The sequence below is a fragment of the Dreissena polymorpha genome, chromosome 16, assembly GCF_020536995.1.
Source record: "Dreissena polymorpha isolate Duluth1 chromosome 16, UMN_Dpol_1.0, whole genome shotgun sequence".
Taxonomy (NCBI): domain Eukaryota; kingdom Metazoa; phylum Mollusca; class Bivalvia; order Myida; family Dreissenidae; genus Dreissena; species Dreissena polymorpha.
In genome coordinates, this window is record NC_068370.1 from 5407971 (window position 1) to 5425376 (window position 17406).

The 17406-nt window shown below is 35.6% G+C and overlaps 1 protein-coding gene and 1 long non-coding RNA gene across 16 annotated transcripts in view; both read left to right on the forward strand.

The window, feature by feature from the left end:
* The window catches only part of LOC127862896 (probable splicing factor, arginine/serine-rich 7), a 49274-nt gene continuing 31868 nt past the window's right edge, over nucleotides 1–17406 (forward strand). For 5 of the 15 annotated variants that reach the window (XM_052402157.1, XM_052402164.1, XM_052402168.1 and 2 more), the window contains exons 1-7: nucleotides 6–225; nucleotides 7690–7823; nucleotides 9384–9484; nucleotides 10653–10808; nucleotides 11618–11790; nucleotides 14176–14306; nucleotides 16710–16751. In XM_052402157.1, the coding sequence (XP_052258117.1) occupies nucleotides 98–225; nucleotides 7690–7823; nucleotides 9384–9484; nucleotides 10653–10808; nucleotides 11618–11790; nucleotides 14176–14306; nucleotides 16710–16751 (865 nt within the window). In that variant the 5' untranslated portion in view covers nucleotides 6–97. Of the gene's footprint in view, nucleotides 226–7689; nucleotides 7824–9383; nucleotides 9485–10652; nucleotides 10809–11617; nucleotides 11791–14175; nucleotides 14307–16709; nucleotides 16752–17406 lie in introns of all 15 variants that reach the window. The other 10 variants (XM_052402158.1, XM_052402165.1, XM_052402167.1 and 7 more) reach the window with 5 other exon arrangements.
* Nucleotides 7889–8491, forward strand: LOC127862907 (uncharacterized). Its single transcript, XR_008040848.1, has 2 exons — nucleotides 7889–8082; nucleotides 8245–8491. It is a non-coding gene; the product is annotated as an uncharacterized LOC127862907 (long non-coding RNA).

Below are 17406 nucleotides of genomic sequence, written 5' to 3' on the forward strand. Positions count from 1 at the left end.
AATACAATCATTGAAAAGCAAAGCTTTTTGCCTTCACAATGGACTTCATTTCAAGAGACATTTAACTATTTAGTTGCAAGAAAGTAGAGGGAACAAAATGTCGGACAAGATCGAAACGCGGGTGGTGCAGGTGTCAAATATCGCGCCGAATGCAACCCGTGAACAAATGAAAACACTCTTCAGTTATTTAGGTCATATCGACGAAATCAAGATGTATCCATCAGAGTGAGTGTTATTTATTGTATTTTTTTTTATCCATTCCAGACAATACCAAACTTCGTCGGACCGACGGACATATGTGACAGATTATGACAAGGTCCGATGGATTTTGCAATTCCGTCAGATCAAAATGTCCGACTTCAAAAAATATAATAAATATCTTATTAATCATCGTCTGATGCTCCGTGGGATTCCAATATTTGCCATCAAAACATGAAGAACTAAATACATTAATACCAGTGTCGTTTTTATGTTTTCGATCTATTTGTGTCCTCCAATAAGAATAGTTCGCACATGTTCGGCTATGGGTGCTGGAGGTTTCGGTAAATGACAAGTTCGGTAAATTGATTTATATAGTAAAAGCCGTGGAGGTTTCGGTAAATTGATTTTATAGAGGAGGTATACCTACAACGAGGTGTTAATGACACCTATTATCCGCTTACAATAACATTAGGGGCATTTATTTGCAAACTGTGGATTAATTTTGAGTTGAGTAATTAATGCTATGCCTAAGGTAAAGAATTAAGGGAAATGAATGAGCTACCTTTAAAAAACGAATTCTGTTAGGAAATTTTTTGTTAATTTTACGATTTAAATAACGCAATACTGTTGTTTTTTTTTAATTGGTGCTTTTATTTAAATAACATAATAGTAACATAATAGTAATAAGAAGTAATGATTAATGGCGGAATCAATGTAAGCTCTTCAATTAAGTTTAATGCTATTTTAAAAAGTTTCTTGTAAAATATGATTTAATAAAATTGATTTCATGTTGAATTTTATATTTATTTATATGTTTTATTATTTCTTTCTGGTTGAGAAAAACACAAGAAAAAACAATATATAAAATTTAATATGTGTACGTAATTAATAAAAAGTAATATAATGATACGCGTTATGTTTTATAATTATGTTAAGTGCGCGTGCCATTGAACGTTGAGCTAAGCGAAGAGATACACATAATTGAAAACTGATAAAAATGACATTAAACACAACGCCAGCAGAATGAATACACTGTGTAATAGCAAGTGATGATCATTATCTTATTAACTTAATACACAGGCACCTGGCTACTGTACTGGAACAATGGGTTTTACGGCCAAAATAACTAATATCATTTTTTGCCTAAACAAATGGGTTCAATAAAAAAATAATAACTGATTTACTTTGTAATCCGTTTTATTAGCTCATCTATTTTTTGAAAAAAAATTATGAGCTATTGTCATCACCTTGGCGTCGGCGTTGGCGTTGGCGTTGGCGTTGGCGTCGGCGTCCGGTTAAGTTTTGCGTTTAGGTCCACTTTTCTCAGAAAGTATCAATGCTATTGCATTCAAACTTGGTACACTTACTTACTATCATGAGGGGACTAGGCAGGCAAAGTTAGATAACTCTGGCGTGCATTTTGACAGAATTATGTGCCCTTTTTATACTTAAAAAATTGCAAATTTTGGTTAAGTTTTGCGTTTAGTTCCACTTTTCTCAGTAAGTATCAATGCTATTGCATTCAAACTTGGTACACTTACTTACTATCATGAAGGGACTGGGCAGGCAAAGTTAGATAACTCTGGCATGCATTTTGACAGAATTATGTGCCCTTTTTATACTTAGAAAATTGACAATTTTGGTTAAGTTTTGTGTTTAGGTCCATTTTATTCCTTAAGCATCAAAGCTATTGCTTTCATACTTGCAACACTTACTAACTATCATAAGGGGACTGTGCAGGCAAAGTAATGTAACTCTGACTGGCATTTTGACAGAATTATGTGCCCTTTTTATACTTAGAAAATTGAAAATTTGATTAAGTTTTGTGTTTAGGTCCACTTTATTCCTACAGTATCAAAGCTATTGCTTTCATACTTGCAAGATTTATGAACTATCATAAGGGGACGGTGCAGGCAAAGTTATGTAACTCTGACTGGCATTTGGACGGAATTATGGGCCCTTTATACTTAGAAAATTGAAAATTTGGTTAAGATTTATGTTTTGGTCACTTTACCCCTAAAGTATCATAGATATTGCTTTCATACTTGGAACACTCACAAACTATCATAAGGGTACAGTAAAAGGACAAGTTGCATAACTCTGGTTGTCATTGTTACGGAATTATGGCCCTTTTTTGACTTAGTAACTTTTAATATATGGTTAAATTTTGTGTTTCGATCCACTCGAAGTATCAAGGCTATTGCTTTCAAACTTCAAATACTTACATGCTATCATGAGGTTACTGTACCTGGCAACTTGAATTTTACTTTGACCTTTGAATGACCTTGACTCTCAAGGTCAAATTATTAAATTTTGCTAAAATTGCCATAACTTCTTTATTTATGATTAGATTTGATTGATACTTTGATGAAACTACTCTTACCTGACATACCACAATAGACTTCACCCAAACCATCCCCCGTGCCCTCCCCCCCCTCCCCCCCTCCCCCCCCCCCCTAATTTTTTTTTTTTTTTTTTTTTTTTTTATAAGATCATCTCACAAATGACCACCACACCCTCACACTATACCCCCACCCCACCCCCCCCACCCCCCCCCCCAAATTTTTTTTTGATTTTTTTTTTTTTTTTTTTTTTTTTTTTAAGATCATCTCACAAATTATCACCACACCCTCACACTATACCCCCCCCCCCCCGATTTTTTTATTTTTTTATTTTTTTTTCGCTTTTTTGGAAGATAATGTAATAAATGTCCACAACCCCACACTATACACCCCTCTTCACTCCACTCCTCCCTCCTTTGTGATTGAAAATGAGAGTCCCTTCACCTTTAAAAAGAAAATAGATGAGCGGTCTGCACCCGCAAGGCGGTGCTCTTGTTTACCATATATTATAAATAAGCAACAAGTAAAACATGGATACAATATATATATATTTGAATATTTCATGTCATTTAAAAAAAATGAGGGAGTAATCACATATTAATAAGATAAATTTTTGACACACAACAATATTAATACGACACATTATTATCATTCAGATTTTCCGCATGCTGATTTAATTTAATTACATTTCTAATACAAATGAGATACATGTACGACACTGTTCAATTTAATGTTACATTTCAACCATATCAGTCGTTCATCGTTCAAGACTCGTCGTCGTCGAGCATGTGGTGGACCGCTGTGTATGGTCCCAGGGCATTGATGTGGCTGATGATCCTCAGTAGATCAGTGGTTGTCAGCTTCTCCTCTTCGTAGTTATCCCATGCTTGATGTAGTCTGCCGTGAATCGTAACATACTTCTTCCGTCTGATCTTCGTGAGAAGGTGCTGGCTCACCAGCCGTATATGTAGATCAACTGTCTCAGATTCCTCTCTGAGAAGGTTGGCCAACTTGTAAAGACCAAGGCTGAACACGCTCGTGCGTTGATGCGTCTATGCCATCCTGTAATTATAATAAAAACATATGTTTGTACTTAATAACATGATTATGTCATTTTTTATCAGTTTTTAATAACAGTATTATGAAACAAATGCTTACTACCGATATTGTATACTATGAAAGTATAATATTAATATACGAATAATATCCAATGTGAAACTGTGAATTGTTTCTTACTTATAAATTAATAATGCTAATTGTATTATAGTTACCTTCCATGTCGTTGTTCGTGCGCACCTCCTCTCTAGACACGCACCAATTGAGGGGTCGCCATACACTGCCGTGTATCCATGTACGGGAAATGTACTCGCATACCCGCAGTACGGGACCCCCGACTCCTTCAGCAACCTCCATCAGCCTGTTGAATGCCTGTTCAATTTGTTTAACTGGTAGATAAGGAAGGGACATAATCTTCCTAAAGAACTCGAACTTGTCACCATGTTGCTGATACGCGGTACTCAGTCCCTCTGTGGTGATCTTCCTGTATATCCGCTGTGTAAAGTGGAAGACAAATGAAATATAAAATCAAGTCCGTACATTTAAACAGATAATTTAATTAGTGCCAAACAACTAAATTAATGTACATCAAAATTAATCCACAGTTTGCAAATAAATGCCCCTAATGTTATTGTAAGCCAATAATAGGTGTCATTAACACCTCGTTGTAGGTATACCTCCTCTATAAAACTAATTTACCGAAACCTCCACGGCTTTTACTATATAAATCAATTTACCGAACTTGTCATTTACCGAAACCTCCATAACCCTTCGGCTATACGCGTTATTTTCCTAAATAACTCGGATCACGCGATACTATATTCGTAAAACATTCTGAACGGAATTTGCCAAGTGTGTTCCGATGTATCTGAAATACAAACTGTTGCAACTTGGTATATTCCGTGACAGCGTCTGGAAATTTCCAAACGGATATTTATAAAGTACTAGTTCCACTCTCATATGTGCATGTCAATTCGCAAAATGCGAGAGCCGGGACCATGCAGCAAGTTGCTCGCATATGTTAGAGGTCAATTGTCTTCAATGTAAACAGCATTGCGTAGCGAAAATAACGTTGTCGTATAATTGTTTTCAGGTGATTTCGTTTTCAAAATATTGTTGTCTTCTTTCCAAAAGATTATTTCAGAACTAATTTTATTGTCTTTATATTTTGAATTGTGAGATTTGCCTGATATGCTGAAGTTTCTTACCAAAGTATTACCTGGTACTGATACTGTTATATTGGGAAACAAATTTTGACAAGACTCCAGTGATTGATCATATTTTAATTGAAGGTACCTCAGATGAGCAGGAGACTGCTGAACCATATAATGTCGTAGACTTCGACGCAGAAACTCAACAAATCAATTATCAATACTGTAAAGATGACAAGAGTGATTACTGTTCAGATTTTCAGGAGGAAGGAGACAATGAGAAGAAGATAATCAATTATTTGAATTCCAATCTCTATTCCGATATCTGATCATATATAGTAACATACTTGTTTTATGATATTACTAGATAGTACATACTTGATATATGTCATTATGATACAAATAAATACTATGTGTAACCGTCATTTCATTTTGTGTTTTCTCTCTTTTTGTTTGGTCTGACAAACACTCATCCGGTCTGACAGAATTTGTTAATTCGTCAGACCGAATGTCTGACACCAATCTGGAAGTTTGGTATTGTCTGCCATTCAACTGTTATAATACCGACCATAATGTTACTGTGACCAAACAAGCAACATTCAGTGTTATTTCTGCAGATCTTGCAGTTAAGACGTTGATTGGATTCTGCGTGAATTGTTTATTTGCTTCCATAGGCTTTTATGATTATGAAATGGACAGAAACCATTCAACCCATATATTACAGCATTTGTTTTTGCCAAATCGGGAAATGTACCGGTTCCAGCCCAATTGGGAAAGATTAGTGCGAAAAACCTGAAATTGGGAAAATTTGCATCGTGAAGTCTTCACATTGGAAAATTGGCGTATTTGATCTTTTGCTCCCAAATACTTTTAAATTGATAACTTAGTGTTGTTAATTTGTCAATATTATATTTACTTAGGTTCAAGCTATAGAGCTGCATAGGGAAACTAACAAAATGTTGCAATTTATTTCTTTAAAAAAATGAAACCTTCAATTGGGAATTTTTAAATTAAGCAATGAGGAAATTTGTAGATTTTTTTCCCAAGTGTGAACGCATCATTTTCTGCTACTTAATAAAGAAAGTAAAAAATCACTGATTTTAATATATTACTCATTTATAGTCTAACAAATACCGTAAATTTGCGGCCATAAGTCGACCTAAAAACGCTCCCAAAATTGACTTTAAAAGTCAACTCGACTTATGGATGAGGTACAAAATAAAAATTAAAAAAAAACACATATTTCTGTGCCGTTTTTTTTTAAAGTAATAAATCTCTGAAGCGGAGGAATGATGACTGTTTACGGTAAGGCCGACTCGTCTTTTACTTAAATGTCCGCCGATAACAAAATACTGCATGTTTACATTGGTTTTTAATTCATTAATCTTCGTTATAAGTCCAAATTAAAACATGTAAAAATAACTTCGAAAATATTAAACATTTGTGACGTACGGTAAAGTGGCGAAATTTATACATGGCAATTTGTCTATTGATACATCGTCCGTTGTCTGCTAAGAACAATAGAAAATCGACTGCTGACACTTGTACCCATTTAAAGTTAATCCGTGTAAATACAAACTGTCAACAGATGCAGGTGTCTTTATGCCACCAATTATCGCTTCTCGGCCTTTTGACTAAGATCAGAGTGTAAAGTGTATTCTTTATTGCGTCACACCTAAAATAGTTATCCGTTAATGATATGCACAACGGTTCTGCTACAAACTACTTCTGACCAATCAAAATTAATTACTCTATCGTTGGATACGCCTTTAACCAATCGCTATTGTTCAACTTCACATGGTATATTTTTTGATTGGATGAAGGTGTGGTTTCGTTGATTTATTCACAACTGTCCCACAATTTATGCATAATTGTTTCGTAAATCAATAGATCTTATCTGAGTGATGATTTCATTCATTGTTTGATTATAATAATATTACGCACTCACCCTGGATTATTAAAAAGTGTAATTGGACACATTAAATACACAATTACTTTCGATTAGCTGCTTAGTATTATTAGATAAGACGTTTTTCCAGAATGCAGAAAATATTCCTCGGGTATCTCGTGATTTACGAATATGTATATAACAGTCGAATAGCGAGCGATGCGAGTGTTGGTAAATTCACGTGTTTCATGCATAATGGCGAAAGCGTTTTTGATTATTTGAGAGCAAGTTACAATTATTTTGACCATATAATGCATTTCTGCGTTCAAGATTTTAACGAATTTTCACATCAATAGCACTAACACTTTAATCCAAAAAAATCTGCTCATCATATAAACGCTGAAAGTTATTACGTTAAATGGGAAACTAATTTTGATTTGTGAAATATATATTAAGTTCGAAATAATCAATGATATGTTATTATGATTTTTGAACAATAAAATATATTTTTCGTGATAATAAATAATTGAAACGTTGAATGTTTCGTTTTAAATATATCCTTATTATTAATATCCCAAAAAATGTCAACTGCCAGTGCAAAAGCCCTCAGAACCATGACTAAAAGGTCACTTAAACATGTCTGAGATATTGAGGAAATTTACCCCCCGACTTATGGCAGAGTCAAGGCAAAAAACCAAGTTTTTCTAGCCACATTATACCCCTCGACTTATGGCCGAGGTAGACTTATGGCCGCAAATGTACGGTAAATGTGCTTTCTGCTATCATCTTCTTTGTTGTCGTACAGTACCCTGTAAAAAGTATAAAAATAGCACTAAAACTGTTGCACAAATAGTTCCAATTAACAAAACCTTGATAGAATTTCAGAGAAAAAGCAAAGTATGTGTAAAAGGATTTATTAATTATTATAAATAAGGTAAATATCATGTGAAAATTACACAATTTAATAAAAGACTTTATTGAAGTGCTATGTTGAGACACACATGCAAACAAACCATTCATGCTCTGATGTCATGGGTATATATTTTTCCAGAGCAAGCGAGATTCAAGTAACAGCAAAAGTTTGCTATGTGAAGTACGACGATTTGACAAGTGTCGGAGTGGCCTTACATCTTACCAACACTGTTTTCATTGACAGAGCATTGGTGGTCATTCCAGTCATGGATGGTATGTTTATAAGTGTCTCGTATGTATTCAAAGTTTCTCTCTCAAAGTACCAAATTGACATTTAATTTTTAACCAGGTTTTCCGAAGGAAAAAACTGGTTATTAGATTGGCGAATGCGGGCTGGCTGGCGGGCTGGCGGAATAAGCTTGTCCGGGCCATAACTATGTCGTTCATTGTCAGATTTTAAAATCATTTGGCACATTTGTTCACCATCATTGGACGGTGTGTCGCGCGAAATAATTACGTCGATATCTCCAAGGTCAAGGTCACACTTTGAGTTCAAAGGTCAAAAATGGCCATAAATGAGCTTGTCCGAGCCATAACTATGTCGTTCATCGTCAGATTTTAAAATCATTTTGCACATTTGTTCACCATCATTGGACGGTCTGTCGCGCGAAATAATTACGTCGATATCTCCAAGGTCAAGGTCACACTTTGAGTTCAAAGGTCAAAAATGGCCATAAATGAGCTTGTCCTGGCCATAACTATGTCATTCATTGTGAGATTTTAAAATCATTTGGCACATTTGTTCACCATCATGGGACGGTGTGTCCCACGAAAGAATCACGTCAATATCTCCAATGTCAAGGTCGCCACGACTAAAAATAGATTTAAAAAAAAAAAAAAAAACTTACAAAGGGGGTTAATTTTTTTTGGTCATTTCAAAAGTTCAGTTTGAGTTTTCTCCCTTTATCAGATTTTTTTTTCACAATGAAAACCTGGTTTTGTGACAATTTTGTCCCTTGTTAGTTATAATTTTGATTCTTTTTGTCAAAAATGTGCAATTAAACAACTTGTGTATTCTTCATTCAATCAACTGTGTTGTCCCACAATTAATATATTAAAACTTTTTGTCAGACTTTCTGCTTTAATGGTATTTTTATGCGCCTCTTCGAAGACATGGGGGTATATTCTTTTGCACATGTCGGTCAGTCCGTCGGTCCGTCCACCAGATGGTTTCCAGATGATACCTCAAAAACACTGGGGCCTAGGATCATGAAGCTTACAAGGTATATTGATCATGACTAGCAGATGACCCCTATTGATTTTCAGGTCACTAGGTCAAGGTCACAGTGACTCGAAACAGTAAAATGATTTCCGGATGATAACTCAAGAATGCTTACGCCTAGGATCATGAAACTTCATAGTAACATTGATCATGACTGGCAGATGACCCCTATCGATTTTCAGGTCGCTAGGTCAAGGTCATGACCCCTATTGATTTTCAGGCACTAGGTCAAAGGTCACAGTGACTAGATACGTATTCACACAATGGCTGCCACTACAAATGACAGCCCATATGGGGGGCATGCCTGTTTTACAAACAGCCCTTGTCTTCTTAGGGAATATCCAGTTCAGGTGGTAGGTGTCATCCCTGATAAGCCTGTGTGAGTATGGCTCAGGTATAGTGTATGCAGTTCAGTCAGAAGCTAACTGTTGTGTTTTGCCTTTATATGATCTCACCTGTCTAGTATGATTGCACAATGGATTTAAACATTTAATGCAAAGACTGTATTTATCACTTTCAACACTGTAGTAAGAATCATTGCCCATCTGCAGGTGAGATTCCTGATGAGCAGTCAGCCCTGCAGAGGGCGCCCCAAGCCGTTGCAGGCATGTTACCAGGGCAACCAACATGGCCCAGCAATGTTATCAGTCAGGTATGGTTGAAGATGCTTTTATCTTATAGAAAACATGGCAGCTATGGAGTGTGAAATTTTTTCTTCTATTTCAATTTTTAATACTCGGTAACACTACCTGCTCTGTACATTTTAATTGCTTCAGGTCGCAGATAAGTTCCCAAGAGCCATTCAACCTTCTTTCTGTTGTAATACCCCCACAAACAAAGTTTAGGGGGGTATATAGGAGCGAGCTTGTCTGTCTGTCGGTCGGTCTGTGTCCCCTCTCTAATTCAAGTTGTTTTCATACGATCTTCACCAAATTTGGTCAGATGTTTTATCTAGATGATGTCTAGGTCAAGTTCGAATATGGGTCATGCCAGGTCAAAAACTAGGTCACGGGGTCACTTAGTGTGATTTAAACATTGAGCATGGTGTCTGCTCTCTAATTCAAATAGTTTTCATATAAAGTGCTTCACCAAACTTGGTCAGAAGTTGTATGTAGATGATGTCTAGGCAAAGTTCGAACATGTGTCATGGCAGGTTGAAAACTAGGCCACTGGGTCACTCAGTGCGTTTTTAACATTGCGCATGGTGTCCGCTCTCTTATTCTAGTACTTTTTATCAGTTCTTCACCAAACTTGGTCAGAAGTTGTATCTAGAGGATGTTTAGGTCAAGTTTGAATTTGGGTCATGCCGGGTCAAAAACTAGGTCAATAAGTGCGTTTTAAACATTAAGCATGGTGTCCTCTCTCTAATTCAAGTAGTTTTTATCAGAGCTTCACCAAACTTGGTCAGAAGTTGTATCTAGATGATGTCTAGGACAAGTTCAAACATGGGTCATGGCAGGTCAAAAACTAGGTCACATGGTCACCTAGTGCGTTTTAAACATTGAGCATGGTGTCTGCTCTCTTTAAGTACTTTTCATCTGTTCTTCACCAAACTTGGTCAGATGATGTCACTTAGTGTGTTGTCAACAATGAGCATGGTGTCCGCTGTTTTTTGTGAAGACAACATGGAAAATATTCTGTGTCAATGCAGCTTGTGCGGGTATTCGACACGTCTGTGACAAAGCTCTAGTTTGTTCTTCTCTATGCAAAGAGAAAATTTAGAAATAAATTGTGGTTCAAAAATGCTTTTAGACAAGGAGATTCTTCCCCTCTTACATTTTACCGGTATGTAAACATTGTTCATGTTTTTAATTGCATAGCTCCAGAGCATTGGGGGCAGTCAGGTTATCATCACCAACGACCCCAGACTTACGGCCCTTGGATTGTCTCAGTATCCGCCATTGCCTAGCAACACAGATCCAACCAAGATTGAAGAAATCAGACGCACAGTTTATGTGAGCAACCTTGAACTAAATGTGAGTACTTTGTAATACTTGTCCAAGGCAAGATGTATCTTTATTGGGATAATAATATGTATCACTTTGGATATAACAACTTTGATTTTAATTAAACACTACACTGTGATTGCTTGTTTAAACTTTATTTGAATATTAGTCTGATTTAACTGTCGATTAAACATTAAAGCAACATTTGCATATTTCATCTTGCAATATATAAATGAGTACTTAATTTTGTTATGCCGCTTCATTTGCTGATATCAACAGGTATATACACGTAGCGATTGGCCTGTCTGTTATTCCGCTTGTCCCGGGGTACAAGGTGAACCTCAGATGACATAATTGTATAACATCAATACCCCTTGTTACAAAGCTTTGAAACTTTCAATGATGTTATTTTTGACTGCTTTCAGCACTCTCAACACGCCCACATCACCTTAGCTTACTGTGATCTTGATATTGACCTTATTTTTAATTAAGACTAATTCAACAGATTCTTATTCTTGGTTAAACCAAAAATGTCCCTTTTTCTCTAACATAATACCTCTTGCTACAAAGCTTTTATACATGCATGGATATTATTTATGAATCTTTTCAACACACGGACTGGTTCTCCACCCTTACCTCATTCATATGGGTCAATGAATTAATACTGACAATGCTTCCAACGGAGACTTCATTGTTTATCGAACGCAGAATCTTGTTTCTTGTCAGTAGCAGGCATTGCCAAATCTTCAATTGGTTTAATATAAGCCATAAAATAAGCTCTTTTAGCTTAAAGCATTTAATGGGTTATACCTTAACAAAACATCTTCCTCTATTCCTAGATCACGGGCGAGCAGTTGATGCAGTTCTTCAGCCAGGTGGGAGAGGTGAAGTATCTGCGTATGGGTGGGGATGAAATGGACGGTCGCTGTGGTTACGTAGAGTTCACAGACCAGCGTTCCATTGCCACTGCGCTCACATACAATGGGGTCATGTTCCAGGGACGGCCCCTCAGGTATGATGATATTTCATGCGTAGGTTTTTTTCACAGGTTTAATATTGGTCATAGGTCTTAGGTTAGTGCTTTTTGTAAAGTGATTTGTGAAAATGCCCTTTGATGTAAGTTTGCAAAGAATGCATCTTAATAATTTTGTTTATGGTAAATCAATGTATCACTACAGGGGTTTTTATCTGATTTTGGGGAAAGGGCCTGGCCTTTCCTGAGGGGAAAAAAATCGCGCGAAACGTCGAATTTTGGGGGGAAAAATTGTGCGAAAAGCTGGATTTTGGGGAAAATAAGCAAAGTCTAAAATAATCAATTTAACATATTTTACTGTTTTTAAAACAAATTCAAGGCAACAGATAATTTAATTATGCAAGATTTTTCTAGTTTCTACAGTGGATCAGGTTAACTTATATATTAAAAGGTAAACAAAAAAAAAAAATTTTTTTTTTTTTAGGGGAAAATTAAATCTAGGGGAAAATTTACCAGCTGAAGGGAAAAAAAATCCGAGGGGAAAGGGCCAATTTTCGGCGGGTCCCAAAGAAGGAAAAAAAAACCTGCACTAAGAAGAGAACTTTTAGCTATTATTTTATTACTGTTAATAATAATATTTATTTTTAACATACAATCACTAAACAAATGTAATTTAATTGCTCATGGCGACCGCCCATTACCCAATTAATACATCGATTAAGACTTCATATTTTTTATCTTTTATTCCATTAGTGAAGTAAAGCCTTAAAATTGTGATGTATGGTTTTTGGCTTTGTGAATATGCCCTTAAACGCTTAAACAAAATCACTCAAGGCTATGGCTATCCTTTGATATTGACTATTGCTAAGTGACTATTTATGTGAATGATATGGCCGCTGTGGTAAGAAATAAAATTTTACTTTATGCTGATGATACTGGCATCCTGGTGGCTGGTAAACACATTTCAGAAATTGAATCCATTCTTTCTAGCGATCTCGTTCTTATAAGTGAGTGGTTAGTGGACAATAAACTTTCCCTACATCTTGGTAAAACAGAATCTATATTGTTTGGCTCAAAGCCCAAACTAAGGTCAAATTCTCAGTTAAATGTCTCTTGCAATGATGTGTCAATTACTCCATCAAGTTCTGTTAAGTACCTAGGTGCTGTATTGGACCAGTTCCTGTCTGGTAAAACCATTGCTAGATCAATTATTACAAAGGCAAACTCAAGGTTAAAGTTCCTATACAGAAATAGTAAGTTCTTAACATTGCACACCAGAAAACTCCTTGTCATGTCTCTTATACAGTGCCACTTTGACTAAGCCTGCTCTTTTTGGTACCCTGGTCTTATTCAGTCACTTAAAAATAGGCTTCAAACTACACAAAACAAGATGATTAGGTTTGTTCTGAATATGGATAACAGATCACATGTTGGTCAAGAACAGTTTTCACATTTAGGTTGGCTGCCTGTTTCAAAAAGAGTAGAACAGATCATACTTTGTCATGTACATAAGATTAAAAATGGCCTTGCACCAGAGTATATGGGTGAGAATTTTAAGCCAGTGTCTGGCGTACATAATCGTTGTACTAGGTCTAATATGGTAGCTCAGCCAGAATCTGATCATTTTGCTGAAAATTTTACATTTGAAGACTCTGGTCGTTTTTCCAAACCAAGAGTAGGAAGTTTTGGTTCTAAAACATTTACATATAATGGTATCTGTTTATGGAACAATCTTCCTCAAAACATCAGGGATGTACCTAAACCTAACAATTTCAAGGGTGCCATCAAGAAACAGTTTTTAGAGTCTTTATAGCTTTTTATAGTATAATTTTTATTATGAATTTTATGTTCTGTTAAAATACTGTGATACATTTTTAAGTCTTATGATCAATAAGATGCAAGGATCTCATAATTATTCTTTAACTTATAGTATGCTACAAAGTGTGTTTATTAACTACCTATGCAGTGTGTAACTTTCTTATGCAACTTCTGTGATAATAATGAACATGTGATTATATTTATTCATTCTTAATCAGTAATATACTTTATTAAACAGTACATATTTGATACATATACATTATTAAAATCTAATACATGACTGTTTCATGGTTACTGCCACCAATAACAAGGACCACAATGGAAATAAGTGAAAATCATTTTTCTCTTTTTTGTGTTATCCTTGGTATTGTGTGTGCATTCCATGGTTTGATATGTATATTGCTGTGATAATATATTTTATATTGTCTGCATTATGTAGTAACTATGTAATGTTCATATGTTTACCAAATAAAATAAAATAAAATCAATATCTGGTTTATTTGCCCATCCAATGTTGCCAACTAAGTGTCTGCTGTATGCCATGAGGTTGTTATTATCAATAATGTGTTTTTATAAGAAAAGTGACAGCAATGTTACCCTATGCAGTGTTGCCCACTCTACGTCTGCCATAGAGAAGCCGAAGACCAAGATGCAGGAGGCAGCCCTGAGGGAGATAGAGGAAGCCATGAAGAAAGTCAAGGAGGCTCAGTCTCTTATCACTGCTGCAGCCGACTCTGGTAAGGGCAGCCAAGTTCTTTCCAAATATTTAGCAGCTGTTTCCAAGATACTTTTCCCAATACTTGTGAACTGTTGCCAAGATGGTTTTACAAATTCAGTCTTGTTCTGAGAAAACTGGGCTTAATGCATGTGCGTGTCATCCCAGATAAGCCTGTACAGTCCACACAGGCTAATCAGGGAGGACACTTTCCGCCTAAATTGGATTTTTGCTAAGAAAAGACTTCATTTAAACGAAAAATGTCATTAAAGCGAAAAGTATCGTCCCTGATTAGCCTGTGCAGACTGCACAGGCTAATCTGGGACGACACTTTACGCACATGCATTATGTCCAGTTTTCTCAGAACGCGACTCAATTGTTTTACTATTTTTTCTCCAGTAGACACATTTTTTATGGGTCTCGGCCCCCTTCCCAAAATTATGTGGGAGAAAATCTGCCTAGAGTGTGCAGCTATTCTAGGAATCCTAAGGCTACATTTATCTACAAAAGAGACAATTGACAGTACTCATAAACTTTAAAGCAATTAGAAGTCATCTTAGAAATCTGTCTATTAAATCGTTATTGATATAAATGTCTTTGCAACGGCCTTTGAAGCTATACATCAGTGTCCGACAAATCCATTGCCCGGAGCCCGGGGGCTACCGAAATTTTTCATCGGGCTACTGAAATTTTCCAGCTGACGCCTGCCGGGCTACTATAAATCTATAAGAGCGGTAGCCCGGTTTATTGACAGACATACGTAGAATAAACACGCTGACCATGTGTTTGTACACTGTGTATTGCTTATAATCCCATAACAAAGTGCAATCAATTATCTAATCAGTCACCGATCACTTGCGGTAATGTCTTAAACAGTAACAGTGTATTTTAATCATCCAATCAGAATCAACATTTGTCGTCTGCTAATAATATAATGAGAGCCGGTTGGATAGTTGGCGCACATGATGCAACATCATTTCGCAGTTTGGAATTCTTTGTTCACCGCAACAATGAGTAATAGCGACAACGTTTCTGATGTCGTTAAATATCCAAGGACGCCAAACATAAAATAAATCAAAACAATAGCGGATTCTTCAAAACGGTAACGAAACCGAAAATGAATATTAATGACAACTTTGTGAACGCGGTTAATACCTGCTAATTAGTTTGCATTGTCAATTAATAATTGGATTAATCGACTGTTAATCAATAATCCCATCTATGCCCGATTTATATTTTTAAAACCAAATTATGGGTGGGTAATATAGACGATAAGAGTCATAAACACAAACGTTTGAAATTTTCTAAAGTGTCAAATGAATTTCGGCATATGGTTCTATTGAAAGATATGATGAAATAAGCTCCCAATCAGGACCGTTGTATTGCTACATGCGTAAATAACCTGCCACGGTTTGCACGCGTTGTGTACAGCTATTTTAGGTTACAAAATTCTACATTTAAGACATGAATTTCTTTGTCCTGATAAAAAAGCGCGCAAAAATTGGCGTGGGTGTATTTATTTGTAAATTAAATTTTCGTAACGGGTACAACATTGAGATCTTTTAATTTCCATTAAAAGTTTTGTTGTGAATTTCAACTAAAGTACCGAGGTTATCTCGCGAATTATTTGGCATTGACATTTTCTCTTAATACAATATGTAAACACGCTGCATTGTTACCGTTACGCTGTATCAGTTCCTTCATTATTGAAACAATTATTGTATTGTATACTGACTGCACACAAGTGTCGTAACATACGGATGCAATACGTAAATTCGGACAGTACATGTACTTTAAGTCGGACACAATTAAATAAATGATTTAATACTCTTGATTTCTTGAAACTCGGTATTTGTTGTTACAAAGGGCAATTGCATTGATTAACACCATACGAGTCAATCGTATTGATCATCTAAACGCTTTATTTACGTTTACGACTTAAAGTGCTGTCCGAATTTAGGTACACATACATGTGCACATACATGTAATATCTACATGTAGTATATGATTTTCATTGGTACATTTACATTTAAGTACACGGTACCTGTACTGTAACATTATTTTACGATATTGACTGTGTACATCAGACTACTTGCTGTTTTATGTATATGTATGTATACATATTATGTTTATGTAAATGAGAAATAAAATAAAGATGAAAACCTGCCTCTTATTATTTTGTAGGAAAATTTTATGGGCTACCAAATATTTTTATTGGTAGCCCAGTGGGCTACCTGAAAAATAAGAAATTTGTCGGACACTGTATACATGTTCATTTTGTACTTACAAATTTACACCACTGTAAGTTCATAAAATACATGTAGATTCGCTTTATTAGATTGACGTTTATTTTGAATCTTCTGTAATAGTGTCAAAAACAAGTTAATCATACATGTTTGCAGCATTGATTCATGGTGTATTACAGGTGACCTGAACATAGATAAAGCCGTATCCAAGTTGGCCTCAAGTATGTATGCAGCCCATGGAGATGGTGTTATGGTTGAAATTATTGTGGAAAGTTTCTCACCTGTATAAGACCCGCTGTTTGCCATATGCGGCAGGGTTGCTCCAGCTCCAGGAGCTGCCATGTCCTCTTATAAAATATCTAACAGTGACCTAGTTTTCAACTGTTTTATCAGCTGAAGTTTATTTAAAATGGTGGATTAAAAATTAACAGAAAAAATAAGTTTTTTTCCACCGACAAAATACCTATGGTTTAGGTGTGTCTTTTATATAAAAACACTGTTAATAACAAAAAATGGGTAAAAAAAACAAATAGGTAGTCCCAATTTACTCCATTGTATGTTTTCCTTGAAAATTATTCACCCCATTAAAATCTGGTCAAAATCTCATGTATAGCCACATATTTGTATATCTGAGTTTTGTTACTGCATAAAGAAAATATAATTGTAAGTCTAGATCATTGAAAATGATATTAGTTCGGTAAAAACATTGTAATTGCATTGTTAACTTCTGGTTTAATATATGTTACATGTGGAAAAATATTTTTTACCATATAAGCTCGTTTGTCTCTATAATGTGGAGGGTTGCATTGTAGCTCATTGAATTCTATACCCTGACCTTTATTTGTTCCGTAAGTTGTTTGAAAAAAATTGCTTCAC